The 22,346-nt window shown below is 54.1% G+C and overlaps 2 protein-coding genes and 1 long non-coding RNA gene across 3 annotated transcripts in view; 1 reads left to right on the plus strand and 2 right to left on the minus strand.

Moving 5' to 3' along the window:
- Positions 1-1,071, plus strand: part of LOC128844196 (uncharacterized) — a 102,138-nt gene extending 101,067 nt beyond the window's left edge. Inside the window, exon 3 of the long non-coding RNA XR_008446450.1 lies at positions 537-1,071. This is a non-coding gene — a long non-coding RNA (uncharacterized LOC128844196). The remainder of the gene's footprint in view (positions 1-536) is intronic.
- An 84-nt stretch (positions 1,072-1,155) lies between these two features.
- Positions 1,156-3,500, minus strand: LOC128844193 (uncharacterized). Its single transcript, XM_054041684.1, has 2 exons — positions 3,288-3,500; positions 1,156-2,467 (listed from the first exon to the last, which is right to left on the minus strand). The coding sequence occupies exon 2, from the start codon at positions 2,387-2,389 to the stop codon at positions 1,616-1,618; it is 774 nt and encodes a 257-aa protein (XP_053897659.1). The 5' UTR covers positions 2,390-2,467; positions 3,288-3,500; the 3' UTR covers positions 1,156-1,615.
- Positions 3,501-7,910: 4,410 nt separating this feature from the next.
- PRR35 (proline rich 35) overlaps positions 7,911-22,346 on the minus strand; it is a 36,127-nt gene continuing 21,691 nt past the window's right edge. The window contains exons 2-3 of the mRNA XM_054042306.1: positions 15,083-16,783; positions 7,911-12,429 (exon numbers count right to left, since the gene is read on the minus strand). Coding sequence (XP_053898281.1) covers positions 11,499-12,429; positions 15,083-16,698 — 2,547 coding nt within the window. The 5' untranslated portion in view covers positions 16,699-16,783 and the 3' untranslated portion in view covers positions 7,911-11,498. The remainder of the gene's footprint in view (positions 12,430-15,082; positions 16,784-22,346) is intronic.

The following is a 22,346-nucleotide window of genomic DNA, read 5'->3' on the forward strand; positions in this document are numbered from 1 at the left end:
GCCGTTCCTACTGGGCTGTTTGCCTGTGGCTGAAAAGAAATCCTTTCCTGCAGTTAGCCAAGCGGGGGAGAGGGGGGGCAGGAGGAGGATGGCATTGGTGCTGAGCTTTTCCCGTTTGGCTAGCAGGGATCTTCCCTGATACCAGCCACACGGTGGGGGGAGGGGTAAAGCGATCATCCCAGAGAACTGGATGCGAGGGGTGGTTAGTTTGGTTTCTGCTGCTGCACATTAACAGGAAAACCGCAGCACTCAACGGGCTTTGCTTGGTATGTGGGAAAGGAGGGAGCTGCTTTTAGGAAGGTTGCAGAAGCCGAAAGACAATGGCTTACCGTGGCTGCATGCAAGCCGAATTCTGTTGCCCGGACCTGCATCTGTGATCTCTAACACCAAAGCCGCAGGCACTCAAAATGCGACCTTGTACCGAAATCACATATGCTATGTAATGTGAATAGTGTTTTTCACCGTGAAAAAGTATAAGCATTGTTCTGTAAAATGTATCTTTTTAAATACTTCTCTCCCTTTTTTCCCTCCCGCAGCTGCAAATTTTTCAAGCCTCCCTCCTCTGTCCCGAAGGCTATCTGAGATAAGGCAGTGGAAAAAAATGCACGTGAGACGAAATGTTCTCGGAAATCATGCAATCGACCCGCGATGAAAGAGCTCATCTGAATGAGTGGAAGGACACCCTATCCCAGTACAGGAAAGCTGCCAGTGAACGTGAGGCCATGAGGGACAAACGTGAGGAGAGGAGGGGCGCTCGAGATGAGAGATGGCGGGATGCATCGCTGGGGCTGCTGCGTGAGCAAATGGACATGCTCCGGCATCTGGTGGAGCTTCAGGAATGGCAGCAGGATCACAGAGTGCTGCTGCAGCCCCTGTATAATCGCCCTCCCCCCTCACCATGTTCCATAGCCTCCTCACCCAGACGTGTAAGAATGCGGGGAGAGGGGGAGGCTCCGTGCACCCTCCCACTCCACCCGGGGACAGCCCAAGCAAAAGGCTGTCATTATTTTGAACTTTTGAAGTGGCCTTTTCCTTCCCTCCTATCCTCCTCCCAAACTCCACCCGGGCTACCTTGTCAATTCTCTCCCTCTTTTTATAATCAATTAATAAAGAATACACGATTTTTAAACAATAGTGACTTTATTTCCTTTGAAAGCAAGCTGTGATCGAAGCGGGAGGGTGGGCTGCTTACAGAGAATGAGTCAATCAAGGGGGCGGGTTTTCATCAAGGAAAAACAAACAGAACTTTCACACCGTAGCCTGGCCAGTCATGAAACTGGTTTTCAAAGCTTCTCTGATGCACAGCGCTTCCTGGTGTGCTCTTCTAATCACCCTGGGGTCTGGCTGCATGTAATCAGCAGCCAGGCAATTTGCCTCAGCCTCCCACCCTGCCATAAAGGTCTCCCCTTTACTCTCACAGAGATTGTGGAGCACACAGCAAGCAGCAATAACAATGGAAATATTGGTTTGGCTGAGGTCTGAGCGAGTCAGTAAAGTGCGCCAGCAACCCTTTAAACATCCAAATGCACATTCTACCTCCATTCTGCACTTGCTCAGCCTGTAGTTGAACAGCTCCTGACTACTGTCCAGGCTGCCTTTGTATGGTTTCATGGCATTAAAGTAGGCTGGGTCCCCAAGGATAACTAGGCATTTCAACATCTGCAATGGTTATTTTCTGGTCTGGGAAGTAAATCCCTTGCTGCAGCCATTTAAACAGATTAGTGTTCCTGAAGATGCGAGCGCCATGAACCCTTCCCGGCCATCCCATGTTGATGTTGGTGAAACGTCCCTTGTGATCCACCAGTGCTTGCAGCACCATTGAAAAGTACCCCTTGCGGTTTATGTACTGGCTGCCCTGGTGCTCCGGTGCTAAGATAGGGATATGGGTTCCATCTATCGCCCCACCACAGGTAGGGAATCCCATTGCAGAAAAGCCATCCACTATGACCTGCACATTTCCCAGAGTCACTACCTTTGGTAGCAGCAGCTCAGTGATTGCTTTGGCTACTTGCATCACAGCAGCCCCCACAGTAGATTTGCCCACTCCAAATTGATTCCCGACTGACCGGTAGCTGTCTGGTGTTGCAAGCTTCCACAGGGCTATCACCACTCGCTTCTCAACTGTGAGGGCTGCTCTCATCTTGGTATTCTGGCGCTTCAGGGCAGGGGAAAGCAAGTCACAAAGTTCCATGAAAATGGCCTTACGCATGCGAAAGTTTCGTAGCCACTGGGAATCGTCCCACACCTCCAACGCTATGCGGTCCCACCAGTCTGTGCTTGTTTCCCGGGCCCAGAATCGGCGTTCCATGGCCATAATCTGCCCCATTAACAGCATGATCTCCAAAGCGCCGGAGCCCGCGGTTTGAGAGAATTCTGTGTCCATGTCCATGTCCTCATCACTCTCGTCGCCGTGCTGCAGTCACAGCCTCCTCCTCGTCTGGTTTTTCAGGTTCTGGTTCAGCATAAACTGCACGATAATACGCAATGTGTTTACAATGTTCATGAGTGCTGTCTTGAGCTGAGCGGGCTCCCTGCTTGCCATAGTATGGCATCTGCACAGTTCACCCAGGAAAAAAGGCGTGAAACGGTTGTCTGCCGTTGCTTTCACGGAGGGAGGGGGAGGATGTACCCAGAATCACCAGCGACAATGTTTTTTGCCCCATCAGGCATTGGGATCTCAACCCAGAATTCCAATGGGCGGGGGATACTGCGGGAACTATGGGATAGCTATGGGATAGCTACCCACAGTGCAACACTCCGGAAGTCGATGCTAGCCTCGGTACATGGACGCACACCGCCGAATTAATGTGCTTAGTGTGGCTGCATGCACTTGACTTTACACAATTGGTTGCCAAAAATCGAATTCTGTAAATTCGGAGTAATCCTGTAGTGTAGACATACCCTGTGACTCCAGATTAAGTCTGCTCCATTTCCAAGGCAAACAGGGGTTTTTAACTGCTAGCCCTGTGAACTCGCTCTGGGAGTCAAGCTGGACTCTTTCCTTCTCATGCATCAACTCCAGTAATAAAAGCTCTGCAGGCCCAATCAGGCCTTCTGTGACACACATGGAACTCCACTGCCTTCAGAGTCAGCCCTCTGTGACACCAGTACTGAGGGCAATGGGGCTGTGCAGCTGCCACTGGAGATAGACTCTGAAGATAATGGTATGGGGCAGTGTCACGAGGTGAACTCACTGCTGGTGGTGCCTCCTGCTGGTGGCTCTGGGGAGTAGCTCCAGCCAGGAGCTGCAGCCTCCCCTGGCAGTGTCTCTCACATCATCCTCTTACCCTGCAGATCCCTCTCACTCCAGGAACCACAGCCTCCTCTTCATGACTCAGCCCTCCTGCTGGGTCACCATACATGTTCCCTCCTTCCTGGATATCGAAGTCTTTCCAGGACAAATCATCTCAGGTAGTCCACAATCTAGTGGATAGTGGCCTGGTCTGTGCCACGCAGGGTTGCCAACTTTCTATTTGCAGAAAACTGAACACCGTTGCACCGCCCCATGCCTTCTCTGAGGCCCACCCATGCCCCGCCCTTCTCCAAGGCTCCGCCCCTGCTCACTCCATCCCCCCTCCCTCCCTCACTTGCTCTCCCCCATCCTCACTCACTTGCTCATTTTCACTGGGCTGGGGCAGGGGGTTGGGGTGTGAGACGGGGTGAGGGCTGGGGGTGTAGGCTCTGGGGTGGGGCCGGACAGGGCCATCCTTAGGCACATGCAGAATATGCAGCTGAATAGGGCACCACGAAATGTGGGGCACCTGTGTGCTTCATATGCCGCAGCGCTGGCGGCCAGCCCCATCCCCCAGCTGCCCACTCTGTGGGGTGCGCCCACTGCAAGGGCAGGAACGTTCTTAGGAGGGTGCGGGGCCTGGAACAACTTCCTCCGCCCCTGCCCTGCCTCTTCCCGCCCCCATTTTCCACCCCTTCTCCCAAGCCCCCTCCCCCAGCAACGGACGCAGCCCAGGGAATTAGCGGGGGGGGGCCTGGCGCTGGCAGCAGGGGTCAGGCCTACCCCGCACTCACCGGTGGTGGTGGGAAGCAGAGCAACCCAGCCCCAGCCTGCTCCACTCCGCTGGGTCCCCGCTGTGTAGCTCCGCTTCTTGCCGCCGGTGAGTCCGGGGGGGGGGGAAGGGGAGGGCGGACCCCTTCCCCCAAGCCCCCTCCCCTGAGTGACACGGTTGGGGTGGGGAGCGGAGCGGGCTAGGGCCGGGTCATTCCGCTTCCTGCTGCCGGCACCAGGCCCCCAACTAATCCCCCGGGCCGCTCTGGGACTGTGGAGCTCCCCAAAGCAGCCCCCCACAGCTCCTACCTCTGCAGCCCTGCAGGCCTTGAGCGCAGCCCAGACCCTCTGCGGGGGGAGGAGGTGCTCGGGCTATGTAGGGCACCATAATTGGTAGGGACAGAGTTGGGGCTGGAGATGAGGGGTTTGGGGTAAAGGAGGGGGCTCCAGGCTGGTGCCAAGAGGTTCAGATTGCAGGAGGGGGCTCAGGACTGGGGCAGGGAGTTGGGGTACAGGAGGGGATGTGCGGTGCAGGTTCTAGGAAGGAGTTTGGGTGCAGGAGGGGGCTCAGGGCAGGAGGTTGGGGTGTGGGAGGGGGTGCAGGCTCTGGGCTGGGGGTACAGGCTTGGGGGGCAGATATGAGGGGTTTGGGGTGTAGGAGGGAGCTCTGGGCTGGGGTCAAGGGGTTCAGAGTGTGGGGGGAGGGCTCCAGGCTGGGTCAGTGGGTTGGAGTGCGGGAGGGGGTACGGGCTCTGGGCTGGGGCCAGAGATGAGGGGCTTGGGGTGCAGGAGGAGACTATGGGCTGGGGCAGGGGGTTGGGGTGCAGGAGGGGGTGAGGGGTGTTGGCTCCAGGTGGCACTTACCTCAAGCAGCTCCCGGAAGCAGCGGCAAGTCCCCCCTCTGGCTTCTACGCAGAGGTGCGGCCAGGCAGCTCTGCATGCTGCCCCATCCACAGGCGCTGCCCCTGCAGCTCCCATTGGCCACAGTTCCTGGCCAATGGGAGCTGCGGGGGCAACGTGTGGAGCCCCCTGGCTGCCCCTACATGTAGGAGCCGGAGCAGGGACATGCCTCTGCTTCTGGGAGCTGTATGGAGCCACGGCACTTGTGGAGCGGGGCAAGCCCCGGACCTCGCTCTCCAGTGGGAGCTCGAGGGCCAGATTAAAACGTCTGAAGGGCTGGATGTGGCCCCCGGGTCATAGTTTGCCCACCCCTGCTCTATCTCCTAGGTGGAGGCGTGGCCAGGGGGCACTGTGTGCTGCCTGTGCCTGCAGGCGCCGACCCGCAGTTCCCATTGGCTGCAGTTCCCAGCCAATGGGAGCTGCAGAGCCAGCGCTGGGGCGGGGAGAGCCACGCGCAGAGCCCCTGTAGCCACCCCTAAGCCTAGGAGCCAGAGGGCTGGCAGATGCTGGCAGCTTTCTGGGAGCCGCACAGAGCCAGGCAGGCACCCTGCCTGCCCCACTGTGAGTGGACAGCCGGACTTTTAATGGCCCGGTTAGCGGTGCTGACTGGAGCCACCAGGGTCCCTTTTTGACCGGGTGTTCAAGTCGAAAACCGGACATCTGGCAACCCTAGTGCCACGTCCCCCAGTGGCTGTCAGGGGAACCCAGGCCCGCCATCTACTCTGGGTTCCAGCTCAGGGGCCCTCAGGTTAGCAGCCAAGGCCAACACTGCTATTCCTTCTTGCTATTCCCCGGAGTCTTCTACCTACCTGGCTTCCCCCCTCTCTGGGTTCACCAGCCTCCCAACACCCTCCTCCCAGGCAGTGACCATGGCCTGCCCTCTGTAGTCCTTAGTACACCTCTGTCCTCTCAGGGCGTGACGGGAGCCTGCTACCCTGCAGCCCCTTCTGTTCCCAGCATCCTGGCTTATACAGGCCCCGTCTGTCCCTGCCCCGCTGAGCCTTGAGTCTAAATCCCTGCTTATCTCCTCCTCCAGGTGCAGCCTGGCAGTGAATTGGACCCAACTGACCTCTCAGGGTCAGTGTGGGGAGGACTCCCCATCACACACACTCTCCCTCAAGTCTGTAACCCTTGGGGGGAGGAGATGCCTCCTGCCCTGCATCTGCGAAAGCTGGGCTTGCAGGTCATCCCTCTCCTGTTCCACTTCTCCCACCCAGAGACGCAGATTACCCTGGTCTTCCATGGCATCCCTAAACTTTTCTCTCTGGAACTGCAGGTCCTCTTCAGCCATTCACAGGGCCTGCTCTGCGGCCTGTAGCTTACCCAGAGCTCCCTCACTTGCTCCCTGGACTTCTCCAATACCCTTTCCCCAGAGTAGCCTGCTGCACCTCTGTGGCCATTCCTATGTCCACCTGGGCCCTCTCTGTCCCAATCATTTTCTCTTGTAACTCCCTTTGTCCAGTCTCACTGGGGTCCATGTTTTCCCCCTCCGAAGGGCGCAATGCCTTTTTATATGGCCAACCTCACGGCACCCAAAGCAAACTCTTTGCGTTGGCAGTAGGACTCCCATTGGCCTTCTCTTGTCCAGCCCCTTCCCATGGGCTAGCCTTCACCTGACACCTCACTCTGCGGGTGCTCCTGCTGATCACAGTTGAAACACACCCCTTCCTTTCCTGTTCTCCCCACAGGTTGGACTCTTTTCATAGAATCATAGAATATCAGGGTTGGAAGGGACCTCAGGAGGTCATCTAGTCCAACCCCCTGCTCAAAGCAGTACCAATCCCCAGACAGATTTTTGCCCCAGATCCCTAAATGGCCCCCTCAGCGATTGAACTCTCAAACCTGGGTTTAGCAGGCCAATGCTCAAACCACTGAGCTATCCCTCCCCTTTCTGGCTTTCTTATTTTCCTGCCTTCTGGGTGAAGTTTCTCGTTCCTGTACAGATAGGGGCAGTCTCCTTGTAGGCGTCCCCTTCGTCTGCAGGCATAGCACTGCTTTAGCCAGGCCTCCGATCTCCTGGCCCTGGTACCTCCCTTTCTATCTCGCTCCCTGAGGCCTCTACCAATTTCTTCCCACAGGAGCTAAAAAACCATGGCTGCTGTTCAGCCAGCTCTGTCAAATAGTTACACAGGTAGACCTGGGCCTCTGCTGGGTCTCCAGCATCTGCCTCAGTAGGGCCTGCATCCGTCTCTGCTGTTTGTCAGTCCCCTTCTGCAGGGACGGCGACTCTGGAGTCCAGCCTGGGAGGCTGTAAGTGCCCTTTGTAGAAAGGAGAAATTCCACTAGCACAGAGGTCCCCAAACTGTGGGGCATGCCCCCTAGGGGGGTGCAGTGGGCTAGGCCAGCCCCTGTGGGGGGTGGGAATGGAGGACCATCCAGCCCCCAGCTCTGCTCCCGCCCCCAGCCTTGGCCCCTGGCCACAGCTCCGTCCATAAGTGCTGTAATTAGGAGTGCTGCCATATCCCCTGGCTTGACGTGGTTTCCATCACATACAGGGTTTACAGTTTGGTTCAATGGCTTTGAGCACCCCCACTATAAAAATTGTTCCAGCCCTCCTGGCTCCGTCCCCAGACCCATCCCCAGCCTTGGCCCCTTTACCCCATCTGTGTGTATGTCCCTCCTCCCCCCGCCACCCCAAGCCGCAGCTCCACTCCTGGCCCTGACTCCAGGGGAAAGGGGGGCGCAGACAGGGGGTAGAGGGGCATGACCCTCAAAAGTTTGGGGACCACTGCACTAGGAATGGTAAGCTGTTGATATGGAACAAACCAGTCACTAGAGGGGGACACTTTATTGGTGTGTTACACTTATGTAGCATTGTTAATCTTCAAACGTCTAAACTGTGCAAACATCAGCTGATCCACCCAACAGCCCAGGGAGGTGGCTCAGTACTGAGAGCATAGGTTGCTACCCCACCTGATGGCCAAGGAGGAGGGATAGCCATTACATATGTACTAAGTAGTATTGCTGTTATAAAACTGCAGCCACAGGAGTGGGAGGGGGGCAAGAATGCATTTCCCGTGGCAGCTGGCTCCAGAGATGCTAACAAAAGAATTGAGGAATTCCTTAATTTTTTAAGGTAATTTTTAATACTTTTACATTCTTAAAACTGTGAACAATAAATAAGATGTGACTAGTCTCCACCCCCCACCTGGTGCATATGCCAGCCACTCCTCCATCAGCACCTGTCTTCTACAGAAATAAATAACCTACCATGTACAGATTGCTCCATGGGCAGCGGCGGCTCCACGCACCAGTGCTCCAAGTGCCTGCCTGGGCCGGCAGGCCGCAGGGGGCGGCCTGCCAGTCCCTGCCAGGTCGGCAGTCAGGCAGCCTTCGGGGGCATGCCTGCGGGAGGTCCGCCGGTCCTGCGGATTTGGCAGCAATTCGGCAGCGGGTACGCTGAAGCTGCGGGACTGGTGGACCTCCCGCAGGCAAGCCACTGAAGGCAGCCTGCCTGCCGTGCTTGGGGTGGCAAAAAAGCTAGAGCTGCCCCTGTCCATGGAGTGTGACTGTTGGTAGGCGACACACAGTCCAGCAGTGCCTAAAGAGAGCCCTGGGGCATTCCCGTGGTGGTTGCATTCCAGTGGGGGCTGGGGGTGAGGACCTGGGTGGCGAGGAGTTATCCATATTTAAGCTATATGTCAGCTACAGGAGAGAGGCTACAAAAGGCAGCATGGTTCAGTGGTCTGAACATGAGCCAGGGATTCCTGAGTTCTGATCCCACCTCTGTCGCTGACTTGATGCTTGGGCAAGGCCTGGGTGAGCCTGCTCCTGCCTCCCTTGAAATCAATGGGTGCAGATCCTTTGATAAAGATTCCCATTTAGGAACCTACAGAAGCTCCAGGCCCATCCCTTTTCTCTGACTTCTCCCTTGTGTCCCAGTTCAGGAGAAGGGGGCTAGCATTAGCCTGGGGAGGGGATGACCTCATTGGAATGTGGTAGCCTTGCCAATGGGAAACTCAGTTGGCATGTGTCAAGGTGTCTCCCGCTGCAGTAGCATGGCAGAAGACTGAGTGGCAAGTGTGTCAAGGACATTATAACATGCAAAAGTTGTGTTGTGGCATGGAAACAAACCAATCTGTGTAGGAGCCCCTGGCTCCCTGTTTCAAGTCTGAGGGCTCTGTGCTGCTATCATGACTTGGGCTGTGGGCATGTGCCAGCATGGTGTTAGATCAAGCTATGTTGCACCTGCCCTCTTAATATGGAGGGGCATTACATACTGCCAGCTTAGCATGGTCTTAGGGGTGCCAGCCTTTAGTATCTGGACATGCTTCATCTGCTGACCTCCTACATGCTAGGTTTGCTGTGCTGCTGAAGAGGCTGCCCTTTCTGGCTGGGGGATGCTCCATTTACCGACACCCCATCAGGACAGGTGCCTTCCAACGAGCAAAGTCTGACAACTCTGTAGACAACGAGAGCCGCCGTGGGCTCTAAACATCCTTAGGGCCTGGCATTCGCCTGCGTCCCCCAAACAAAGTGCTTGTCCCTCCCCTTCTGTCATGGCCACTAGCCAGGCAGGACTGCATAGAATGCACACTTTAGATCAAGTGGATGCTCTATGTCCATGCACTCAGCAGACAGCCATTGCCATAGGCTCAGTATTATGCAACACTCCCAGCTGACAGTCCACCATGTTTCCTCAAATGCCCAGAAACTATATGGGGGCCTTATGTCTCATCTGAAGGTCTTCCCTCTTCACCCAGGGACAGCAAAGCTCTCCACATTCACTTCCCCTTTGCAGAGTCCAAGTGTTGTCTACAGCAAGGGTTCCTCTGTTCTGCGGCTGAGGCCCCTTCTTGTGGGGATGGTTCTACTCTTTGACCTGTTTCCCCCATTTTCTGCCCCCCAAGTCAAAAGATCCAGCCACCAGCTAGACTTAGTTATGGTTCTCTGGTCTAGACTGCTGGAACCACTGCCTCTTTAGTGGATGGGATGGTTGTAAAGATGGGAGAGGCAGAGCGGGGCCCTATCTTTGGAAATCATTATGTGGGCAGCACTGGTTTCAGTGGATGGACACTGCTCTTCAGGAGGCCAGGGGACCTCTGGGAAGCTGTTTTTTCCATCAAAAGCATGGGAGACATGGGGGCGGATATCCATGCTCCTGAACCGGGGCCGGCAGGGATGATTTGAGGTCCCTGTGCCGAATCCATTCTCCCTTCATTACTACTGACGAATGGGTAGTGGCAGAAGCAGAGCAAGAAGCAGAAGACTCCCGCAATGAGCATCTCTGGAATCCTACCATCCAACGAGGAGGAGACACAGGGAGAAGGCGAAGTTCCAGAGAGGTGGGGGTCTTACCCAGTATTTAAAGTCACAGGAGGCTCTGCTGGCCTGTTGGGCAGGCCGCTGTTGCCCAGCTGCCTTAGCACTTCTGAAGAAGCCTCTTCTATGCGAGCAACTGACTGGAGGTGAGAGAGCCTCCCAGAGGGTCAGCTCGGGGCAGCAGGGACCAGCCGGCCAGCTGGAATCTCTAGGAGGTCTTGAAAGCTGAAGTCTCTTTCAAATCATTATTAGCAAAGGAGCCGCCTCACTGATAGCAGCGCCTCAGACAGCTCTGCTGCCCCCGCCCTCCTGATTACATCACTAGGCTTTCTGGCCCTCTTATTATCTGGATTCATGTCCTTATAGATAGGAGTAATTTTTTAATGAACAAAAAGGAGCTCTAGGGAGTGGCTGCTTCTCCAGGAGACGGCATGCCAGGGACTGGATCTGGGGCCTTGCCTCTGAAATTACTTCATATCAGGGTACAGGGCAGGGAAGGGTATTTAAACATGAGACAAAGGAAAGGGCCAGGCCCTCTAAGAGTGGCCAAGCTCCTGGACAAGATCATGGCCCCGCTGTTCACCAGATGTCTGAGTACAATGCAGCCCTCTAGCGCGGTGGAGCAAGTTTCAAAGGGGAAAAGATGCCCCAATGTTAAAGTCTCTCCTTCAGGATCAGTCTTATAGCTACAGCCATGGCTGCTCTCAGATTTATTATGTGGAGCAAGTGGAACCATCCAGCATGCAGTGAGGTTAATCTGTGTGTCTGTTCCCTATGGCTACCCCACAACAGCTGTCAGCTCCTTGCCTCGGCTTTCTCAGATGCGATGGTCACAGTTCATTTCAGTCTCAGCTCTTTGTCCTGTAGGGCTCAGCAGGCTCCTGGCCTGTCTCAGATCATCTGTCTTGGGCTTTGTTGATTCACCGATGCAGGTTTTTGGGGGTCCCCCAAGTCTCTACGATCAACCACAAGAAGAGACCCCATCTGGCTGGCTGAGGAGGAGGAAGACGGCTGAGGCTCAGTTACGCTGAAGCCACTTCCCTTCCTTGCCTACTGCCTCTCATTCGAGTGGAAGGAGCTGCAGGCTCAGGACAGGGGTGGCAGGATGTGCAGAGCCCACGAGCTCTGTGCATAGCAGCTAGGAGGGGGATGAAGAGGGGTTGGTTTTTACACCTTATGGAACCTGTCACGGGTAGTTAGAGAGCAAAGCGCTATGTGGCTTCGCAGTCAGGCAGCGGCTAAGCCTTCGTCTGGTGGGAGTGGGCTGGGGAGGTTGAGAGTGAGAAGAGGTTATCAGTGAATGCACAGAGCTCTGGGCAGGTGCCCAGTGGGATCATGGGTCTGCGTTTAAAGGGCTGTGGATACACCCGGTGTCTGTCTCACCGGGGAGGCCACAGGACAGGGAGCGCTGCATGGCCCGGCAGCTCAGCGGCCTGTCCTCAGTCCCTGGGATCTGAGAGCCTTGGGTGGCACTGGCTCTCCCGTCTGTGCAGAGCAGCACACTGGAGTCTGCTTCGCACTTGGTGGTGCGGCTGTAGTAGGGCTCCATGACGTGACGGAGCTCTAGGGGCACGCTGAGGGGCAGCAGCTCGGCTTTGATCACGGCACCCAGGTGGGCCTCAGAGGATGACGCCCGGAGGTTCTCTGACCGGCTCATCTTGATCAGCAGGTCTATGGTTTTATTCTCAGCATCCAGAAGGCAATTTGGCATCCCGTCCCCATCCCTGGCTTCGCTGGTTGCCAAGCACCTGCTTATGGCACCTTGCTCTTTGCACTGGAGCCTCTCGTCTTCTAGGTTGGCCTTGCAGGGTTCTTTCTTGGCCTGGTGGCCCATCTCAGGGCCCTCTTGGGACCTTTTCACTGAGAGGTCCAAAGGGCCTTCATGGGGCTTAGTGGCCTTCTCCAGCGCCTGGTGGATGTGATAGAGCTCCCTTCGGATTTTGACCAGCTGTTCCCTCAGCTGCTTCTGCCCAGGGGTGTCTTCCTTTGCCAAGTCAGAGAGTTTCTTCTCCACTTCCTGGTACTCCTCCAGGGTTTTTGACAGGTCCCCGATGAGCACAGTTGTGGCCTCTGGGTCTGTTGTGCTGGTGGAAGTCCTGTGTACTTTGTTCTGCTTACACAGGAGGTGATCAGAGGCCGTAATCACAGGGGACAGAACATCAGAGCCACTGGTCTTCTCCTGGTCTTCAGGCATGTAGGCATGAAATTCCATGTGCCAGTGGTCCAGGGACTTTGGGAGCTGGGTAGGGGTGGCTCTCAAATTACTGGAGAGAAAAGGAAAGGAGACAAAAACAGAAATAATAATTGGACAGGAGAGCCCATTTAAGTGATAATAAATCTACCACTGACTCGCTGCTTGGCCTTGGGCACATCACTTAGGCCAGCATTTCCAAAAGCGCCAGCTAATTTTGTGTGCTTCCATCTTCCAGTGCCCAACCTGAGACACCTGGGGCCTGATTTTGAGTGGTGCTGAGCACCCACAACTCTAGTTGAAGCCAGTGGAAGCTTCACATGACTTCACTTTAGTGGGAAGTCAACCATTCTGTGAACAAAATGTTCATAACAGCTAATGGGTGGTGTCTAAGGCCTCTCAGATATTGGAAGGGACAGCTCCAGCAGACTAATTTCTGCAGCCGTGCTGCCAGACTTTGGGATGGAACTCTGCTAAGCTGGACGCTTTGCCCCGGGGCCAGCCAGAGGAAACCACACCCCATGTATACTTGGGTTAGATGGAGGTGTGCCAATTAAAATGGCCCATCCTATGATGCAGACCTCTAGTAATTTCATGACCCAGTCACAAATCAGCATATGCCCTCTGCATACAGGTGGACTTGGGAGAAGACTGTGCAGGGAATAGGGAGAAAGATAAGAGGGATGGAGAATAATCTGTCCACAAATCATGGAAAATAACCAATCCACAAGACACAGAGAATATCCTATCCACAACGTGTGCCCTAAAGGTGTTCTCTGCCTGTGGTTTAGTCTCCTGAGGGCTGGAATACTTTGCTCTAATTCTGGTTGTTGGGTTTGGTGGTGTTTGGTGGTCTATGATATACAGGAGGATAGACTAGATGATCTGATGTTCCCTTCTGGCCTTAAACTCTATGACTGCTCCCAGCAGCCCTAGGAAACTGAGACGTCTGGGTGCAGGAGGGGGCTCAGGGCAGTGGGTTCGGGCATGTGGGGTGCCAGAACTGGGGGACGCTCACCTCAGGCAACCTGTCCCGGCTGCTTCTAGGCAGACCCCCGCAGCTCCCATTGGCCAAAGTTCCAAGGCAATGGGAGCTGCGGATCTAGAGGTCAGGGCGGGGCAGGGGTAGTGCGCAGAGCCGCCTGCCACGCCTCCGCCTAGGAGCAACCAGGAGCTGCTTGTGGGGAGCTGCCAAGGTGAGCGGCCCCCGGATCCGGCACCCCGCACCCTCTCCCATGCCCCAACCCGCTGCCCCGAGCCCCCTCCCACACCCAAACTCCCTCCCAGAGCCCACGCCCTGAACCTCCTCCGTCACCCCAACCCTCTGCTAGCCCCGCACCAACCAGTCTATAAACTGGAATTTCAATGAAGATCAGAAATGCTGGTTTATAGAGCTTTCCGATTGGTGAAGTGCCAGATAAAACAGCTTTTACTGTGTTTAGCACTTATCTATTTAGCACCTTCCATGTTGCCAGATCTCATGATTCTATTGTGATTTTACAATAGTTCAGCTACCCTTATAGCATACAGCTCCTGGAGCCACGTGATTAGATATGGATTTCAGCTTTCACTATAAAAAGAAAGTAAGTTTCTAGTTCTCTGGTAAAAGCTTGAAAATGGGACCCCTAAAGGCTCCAAAACCAGAAGGCAGGTGAAAAGAGCACAAATTGATTCTCTTTTAAAATTGCAGGGTTTTTAAAGCCAATCTCATGATATTGTTGGGCCTGACTTTTGAATGCTTGGGGTCAGTAATGCTGCATTGTACAAATACTAGTCATTAGTTCCATTTTACAGATGGGGAAAGCGAGACACCCAGGGGGCAAAGTGACTTGCCTAAAGCTACACACCAAGGGCCTGATTTTCTGCAGTGCATACACAGCACCACTTGGGAAGCTATGAGTGCTCAGCATTCTGGAAAATCAGGTCCCAGGTCAGTGGCAAACAGGGGAGGGTCTAGCTTTTTTGCCGCCCCAAGCACAGCAGGCAGGCTGCCTTCGGCGGCATGCCTGCGGGAGGTCCCTGATCCCACGGCTTCGGAGTACCGCCGCCGAATTGCCGCTGAATCCGTGGGACCGGCGGACCTCCTGCAAGCATGCCGCTGAAGGCCGCCTCATTGCCGCCCTCGCAGGGACTGGAGCTTGGAGTGCTGGTGCCTGGAGCCGCCGCTGGTGGCAAAGCTGGGATGGGAGTCCAGGTATTCTTAGCACTTAGCTGTGTGCTCAGTCCACTATGGCTGTCTTTGTCATAACAAAGCGAGCCCCTGTTTTAATAAATCTGGAGCCAAAGGCTCAAGCCTTCATTCAGTGTTGACTCAGGTACTCGGGCAAAGTCCACAGGAATTTGCCTGCATTGGGACTGAATAATAACTGAGCGAGAGCCTTGGGATTTGGCCCACTGTTAGGTTCTACAGAGAGAGAGGAAGAACTGCTTGAGTTGCTAATATCCTAATGGCAGCTGCAGACTCCAGGTTCCAACAAGGACAAAGGAACTATAAGAGTTGGAGAAAACCCACTGATGCCACAGAGAGACCCCACTGGCAGGTGAGTCTGCCATGTCCTGACGGTGATCTGCCTTTTTCGTGCAGGACTCAGTTTTAAGAGGCAAGTGATTAAAACAATGATTGGGAAAGGACAGGGAGGGGATGACAGCAACCCTGCATAAGCCTTCCTTCATCGTTTATGGAAAGTCTGATGGGATATTAGATAAGGAGACTGACTGTATCCTACCTGGTTTGGTAGCCTAATTTTCCAGGCATTAGTGTTTCAGATCCCATGGACTCAAGTCCACTCCCAGTGAACTTCCTCTTCAAGGAGCTGGCTGAGGAGCCAGTGTTCTCTAAGCAGGCGACCACTGGTAACTCTGCCTTCCTGATGCTATTGGGGAGAAGGGCCCCATCTTTTATCCCCACAAGGTTCTGGTAGATGTTGGATGCTGGCTTTTTGCAGAGGCTGTTGATGCCCAAGGCCGAGTTGCTTTCCTTTTCTTGGGCCAGCCATTTCTCCTCTTCCTCCTCGACCAGCATGGCTTTATGGCTGAGGTCAGGAGATGGCTCCTCCCTGATATCTTTCGCCCAAGGAAGACTAGCCTTCAGCACTGGCACCTTCAGCAGCCCCGCCTTTGGTGGCTCATTAGGGGTTTTGGCTTGGGTAGGAGCGGGCATGGCAGACCCTGCTGGTGCCTGGGCCTCTGCTTTGCCTGACACCGTCTTGCTTTCTGCTGAGCTGAAGGTGTGTTCAAAGAGCAGGGGGTAGTAGAATCGTGGGAAGAAGGCCGATCGCTCAGGGGTCTGGAGGGGCTGGAAGTGCGCAGAGTGCGGGTGCATCAGCTGGGTGGTGGAGGCCAGGAAGGGCAGCTGGGCCAGCTGGGGGTGTGGCGTGGTGCTATTGGCCATGCTGGGACCGAGATAGGAGAAGAGGCCGGGGTTCAGTGGGTAGTTGATACCCAGCAATGAGAGGTTGAGGCCCTGAGGTTCATGGTAGTCGCTGTAGGCTGGAGGGGGATAGCAGGGGATGATGTTGCCTTCAGCACATGGTGAGGAGACTTCAGTGGTGCCCCTTCTTTGCCCATTGGCGACCAGCTTCCACTGCTCCATGAGGACCCCGCCACTCCCCAGGCATTTTTTCGGCCCCTTGCAATGCTTTGGCTTGGCTTCTAACTCTGGAGGAGCCATTTCCTTGCCCTTCGTCACGTGGTTCTTCAGGGAGAAAACATCTGTGATGATGAAGTCAGGCTCAGCCTCTTTGCAAGGCTTGTCCCTCTTGTTCTTGAACCTGAAGAGCAGGGAGTCTGGCTCGGCTGGGTCACCAGGGCAACCCGTCTCCTTCACTTTCTCCTTCTTCTCTCCTGCGTCCATCTCCCTCAGCAGCCCAGTGATGACTTCCTCCTCCTCTTGGAACTGGCTGGCATCTGCGGTCATCCCTTCTGAAGGCAGGGCTTCAGCCGCTGCCACCACCTTGTCACCTTCGCTGTCCCCATCCGTGGCCTGCTTGGGATTAGCCATGCCTCCGGCTGCAGCCGTGGAGTCACAGGCCTCTTGCTCGTGTCTCCTCCCACGGAGCCGGGAAGCCTCCGTGGCCTGCAGGAGACGGAGCTCAGGGTGCAGCAAGTTCCCCTTCTTGTAGGGCCAATCGGACTCGATGAGCAGAGAAAGCGAGTTCTTGCACAGGCTATACTTCATGTGGTTATACAGGTGGGACTTCTCCATGCACGTGAAAGGGCACTGGAAGCACTTGTAGTTGTAAGGCTTCCCCCATGGCCTCGGGATGTAATGGGGCTTCTTAGGCTTACGTTCCTTGTGCTTGTAGACCGACGTCAGCTTGCAGTTCACTTCGTCCTTCGACATGGCTGCGGGGGTGGACGTGGTGTGAGCAGCACCCAGCAGGTTGGTTCTGGATGTTAAAGGTCACGGCCCGGAACCGTTGCACATCCTGCAAGAGGACAACACAGCAAAAGTCAGAGCTAATTTACCTCTGTGGTCTGTCCAGATGAGATAATTCTGCTCTGGAGAGCTCGGGGTTATGTACAGCATGTGTCAGGCCATTCCCATTCCCAGCCTCTGAGCTGCATTGCAGCAGGGACCATTATGGTGGACTCTGGTGTGATTAGAGGACCAACTAAAGCAGCCATATTGCCACGCTAGCCCTGCAAAAGATGCTGGCTCAAACTCATCTCTGGGGCAGCTCCATTGAATTCAATAGAGGATGGATTTGGCCTAGTTGCCTTAATGCTGCTTGCATGGACTCAGAGGTAAAATCGACATGAAAACTATTTTGTTGAGCTGAATATAGATTAGCAACACATTGCTCCGTGCTGTAATACTAGGGTGACCAGATGTCCCGATTTTATAGGGACAGTCCTGATATTTGGGGCTTTGTCTTATATGGGCACCTATTACCCCCCACCCCCGTTCAGATTTTTCAAACTTGCTGTCTGGTTACCCTATGTAACACAATACACATTTGTGTGACAGCACAATGGGATTTGTCAAGTTTCAGAATGGCAGAAATATATACACTGTAGCCATGAGTGCCTGAAGCCCTTGAAATTTTGGTTGAAAAATGTAAAGTGATTTCTCAAACAGTATCAGCAAATAGCACATGTACCATTTGCATGTACAAAAGCACATCTGCACACACGTCATAACATAAGATCAGCCATACTGGGTCAGACCAATGGTCCATCTAGCCCAGTGTCCTGTCTCTGACAGTGGCCAGTGCCAGATGCTTCAGACGGAATGAACAGAACAAGGCAATTTCGAGTGATCCATCCCCTGTCATCCAGTCCCAGCATCTGGCAGTTGGAGGCTTAAGGACACCCAGAGCATGGGGTTGCATCCCTAATCATCTTGTCTAATAGCTATGGACCTATTCTCCATGAACTTATCTAATTCTTTTTTGAACCCAGTTATACTTTTGGCCTTCATGACATCCCATGCTAATGAGTTCCACAGGTTGACTGTGCGTTAAACCTGCTGTCTTAATTTCATGGGGTGACACCTAGCTCTTGTGTTATATATCAGGGGTCGGCAACCTACGGCACGCGTGCCAAACACGGCACGCGAGCCGATTTTGAGTGGCACGCTACCTGCCCGGTGAGAGGAGGAGGAGGAGGAGGAGGGGGGCGGAGGGGGGCGGAGGGGCCGGAAAGCGCCACGCTGGGGGAAGAAGCGGGGGAGGAGGGAAGCTTGGCTGCCGCAGGACCAAGCTTCTGCCTCCTGCCTCCGCAGGGGAGAGTGGGGGGGGGTCCCGGCCCCCCGTCCCACTCAGCCCCCCCAGCCCACCGCTATCCCCTGCGGGGGCAGGAGGCAGAAACTTGGTCCTGCCAAGGATTCAAATTCACTGATTTCAATTTCACACTCCTCCCCCTCCCTCTCCCTGCCGGTAATGGCCCTTGCGAGGGGGATGGGGAGTAGAGCCGAGCCGAGCCGAGCGGTAGCGTGCTCGCTGCTCCGTAGAGCAGGCAGAGAGAGGTAGGGACAGGCCATGGGGAAGATTGGGCACACCACTTCTGAAAGGTTGCCTATCCCTGTGTTATATGAAGGGGTCAGTAACACTTCCCTATTCACTTTCTCCACACCACTCACGATTTTATACACCTCTGTCAAGTCAGGGATTAGATGGGCAGTTACCTGACTGGCATGCACAATGTAGTTTGACATGCACAGAGGCAATATTGCAGGGGCAAGTGTACAGGCCACTTCTGAAAATGGTATCCTTTAAAGTCAAATTCACTGATTTCAATTTCACAGTTTACTGAAACCCCAATGGAGAGTCATGTTTCTATCTGCATTCCCCTGTCCCTGATTACCCTGGTATCTTTGTGCAAACCCCAGTTAGCTCTCCTGGTGGCTGTACTCTTGAGATCAAGCTTCAGCTGACTTACAGACAAACCTATAGTCACCCTGTCTTCCTCTTTCAGGCCAGTGAGTTTGGCATCTTATCAGCTTAGAAGCCGGGAGTGTATGAGAAATAAAAGCATATAAAGAAACGCACAGTTTAGTGAAAGTCCTATTCCCTTCTATTTCCACAGGCTCTGCAAACTCCAGTGTGGTTTCACTGTCAGCCTCTGAGCTGTCTGGCCTTCCCTATTGTTGAGGTTTTGTGCAGTATGCTTTTCTTCCATGCATACCAGAAAATAAAACCCTTAGAGCGACTCAAGTCCCTTTTTCAAATAGCAGCAGATCTATCTATCTTAGATACCTACCTGGTCTGACCTGAGCACCTCCCAATCAATTACATAGCTATCCTCACAAACACCCCTTGTGACTACTAGCCCCTTTAACAGACGGGGAGCTAAGACACAGAGAGGCTGAGTGATGTGGTCTGCCTTCACTAATAGGGTTGTCATCTTTGGTTGGATGAATTCCTAGAGGTTTCATCACATGACATAATCTTTAATTACAGATTAATCTTTAATTTCTGGAGACTCCAGGACAATCCTGGAGGGTTTGCAGCCCTAAGGGCTGGATTGAAGGCACCACCTCATTTTACAGAGGATACCAAACAGTCACCAGCTGGTGGCAGCTGCCACTCCCTACTGACTCGGCCTGGCTGCCACGTTGGAACCATGGCCTAAATCTGCAAAAGTGACTAGAGATTTTGTACCTTAATGGGGGCTGACTTTCAGAGAGCTGAGCACCTGCCCTCTGATGCCCAAAATGGTGGCCACCCCAAATCAGTAGTCACTTATGGAACCATAGGCCACAGAAGCCATAGTCTCCCTATGTCTCATTGCCAGCCTCGGAGCCATCCAGTCCCTTCTGGGAGTCAATGCAATATTTTGCCCTCCATTAACAAAAGAAAACCCTTGCAGTGATTCTGGGGAAAGGGACTGTTCTTCTGCAATGTGAAGACAGAAAACAAGGACTCCTCATGAAACCAATCTGTTTAATTTCTAGGGGTCCAATCCTGCCCTGGGATTCACATAAGAGGCTCCTACTGACATGAATGGGAGCTGTCCATGCAGATCCATGGGCAGATTTGACCCCACGGTTGTGCAGAGGGAGGCAGAGCCCTTCCGGCAGGAGCAGCTGCCTTCCTACCTGCAGCTACAGCCTGTGGGATCTGACAGGCTCCTGGAGTCTGTTTGACATTAACTCAGGGACACCTGTGTGCATGCTGCCAGCTCTGCAAATGGGAGAAAACAGCCCTGGGAAGGAGGAGGAGGAGCAGGGGATCTTGGAAGCGGCTTCTCCAGGTTGCCACTGACACGGGCAGCAGAGCCATTAGGCGAAGCAATCTGCTCAGCTCCTGTTGGCTGGAAATTCAGGAGCCCTCCAGGGTGAATGGGAAAAGGTTTTGCAGAAGGAAACCTGCCCCCTCCAAAGTGGCATTGTGACTCCCACGCAGACCTTCTCCCCTGGTCAGGATCTGTCTGCAGACAACCCCCCCCCCCCCCCCCCCCCCCCGCCATACCACTCAAGTCAAGCTGTTGCACCTGGGCCCTTCTATTAAGGAGCTTGCAAGCAGTACTGGAAGCCTTGGAGGCCTGCTTTACAGAGTGTACTGAGTACGTGCCCTCAGAGAATCAGGCCCCTTTAAGGGCCATCAGGGGAACTGTGGCTCCATGACTTGTTCCTCAGTGCCAAGGACATTTAAAGATGAGTCCTTATGAATAATCATTAGTATTAACAATTGCTGCTCACTAATGTAATACCTTTCAGGTGAAGTTTCAACACAGGAGGGTGTTCTCCCCCCCGGGAAACAGAGAGGCAGAGGTGATATAGTGTATTAATAACAATGATACTCTGCTCCCAGCACCTTCCACAGTGGATCTCCAAGCACTTTACAACGGACAGTATCATCGCTCCATTATCAACAGGAGAAAACTGAGGCAGAGAGAGTGGCAGTAACTTGTGGAAGGTCACATGGGGAGTCAGTAGCAAAGACAGGAATAGACTCCATTGAGGTGATTCATGCCTCCCCTGGCTGCTCTACACCTCCATCCTGTGTCTTCTCTACAGAGAGGAGATGCGGTGCTGAATCTGTCCACACCTTTTCTAGTGCCCTGCTCGAATCGCTAGCCCACGCTAGCACCTCACAGGAAGGTGAGTCACACTGACTCCTTCTGGGACATGACGGTCATTTCCATAGCCACCAGTTGCGATGGCCCAGAGGACTGGGACTCCAGGGGAGAAATGGGCAATGGGAGCAGATGGACCCATAGCAAAGAAAGCTCCTGTTTTCAACAGTCTTAAGGCTCAAGCACAGACATTGCTGTCTGGAAAATCTGGCTCTGTTCCTGGCTCCGCCACTGTTTCTCCTTGGGACTTTGGGCAAGTCCCTTCCCCCTTTTTATGCATTAACTTCTCCACCTGTCAAATGGGGATAATAATACTCTTGATCTAGTTCTCAGAGGAGCAGGAAGGGGTTAACTCAGGGGCACTTGTAAAGCACTTGACTGCCTCTGATAGAAAATGCTATGGAAGTGCAGTACTGCACATATCTTTGGTCGGAAGAAGAATAGCCAAAGAATGAAGGAAGAGAAACCTAGACAATATAACAACAGTCCAAGCTTTCTGGGAGGTGACAGTAGTGCTTAACCTCTCAGTACAAAGATACCTTTCTGCCCATACCCTGTCTTTGTAATTCCAAACATGATGGACAGCTGAGGATAGTCACAGTGTTATAAAGAGCAATGGCTGAGGGGTCAGAAATCTGAGTGAGGGAAGCATCATTCAGATTTCTCTGAACTATCTAGCCCTCTTCAGTCTGGGTTGGAAGCCGTGCAAGGAGGCACAGCGAAGGCACCCTGTTTTGGCTTCCATCTTTGCTTACGCTTCGAATCATAGAAGCACATGGCTGAATTGTGCCCCACAAGAGGCAGGCAACCAGCTGCACCACTGCTGGAGTAGGTCAGGTGCTTCAGAAACACCCCTCTGAATGACAGCTGTTCCCTGGCTTCCTCTTGGCTCCACGTGTGGGCATAGTAATTTACAGCAGACCTACACCATCAGCTCAGCTGTGCTGGCCAGCAAGTAAAAGAAGGTGAAGCCAACGTTCTGCCCATTCTCTGCCCACTTCCCCTCCCTTCTCCGCACCAGCTTACTCCTACCTGCCCTGACCCAGTAGTATAAAGGAGGGGTCAAGTGACACTCTAGCCCAGCGGCTCTCAAACTTCATTGCACCGTGACCCCCTTCTGACAACAAAAATTACTATACAACCCTAGGATCGGGGACAGAAGCCTGAGCCTGCCCAAGCCCCACTGCCCTGGGAGGGGGGTCAAAGCCAAAGCCGAAGGGCTTCATCCCTGGGTAGAGGGCCTATAACCTGAGCCCTACCACCCAAGGCTGAAGCCGAAGCCTGAGCCCTGGGTGGTGGGGCTTGGTCTTGGTCCTTGGGCAGTGGGGCTCGGCCTTCGACTTTGGACCCAGGCCCCAGCCAGTCTAACGCCAGCCCTGGAGACCCCATTAAAATTGGTTCGCAACCCACTTCGGGGTCCCGGCCCATAGTTTGAGAACCGCTGCTCTGGCCCATAGACTTAGAGACAGG

This window comes from Malaclemys terrapin, chromosome 10, assembly GCF_027887155.1.
Source record: "Malaclemys terrapin pileata isolate rMalTer1 chromosome 10, rMalTer1.hap1, whole genome shotgun sequence".
NCBI lineage: Eukaryota > Metazoa > Chordata > Testudines > Emydidae > Malaclemys > Malaclemys terrapin.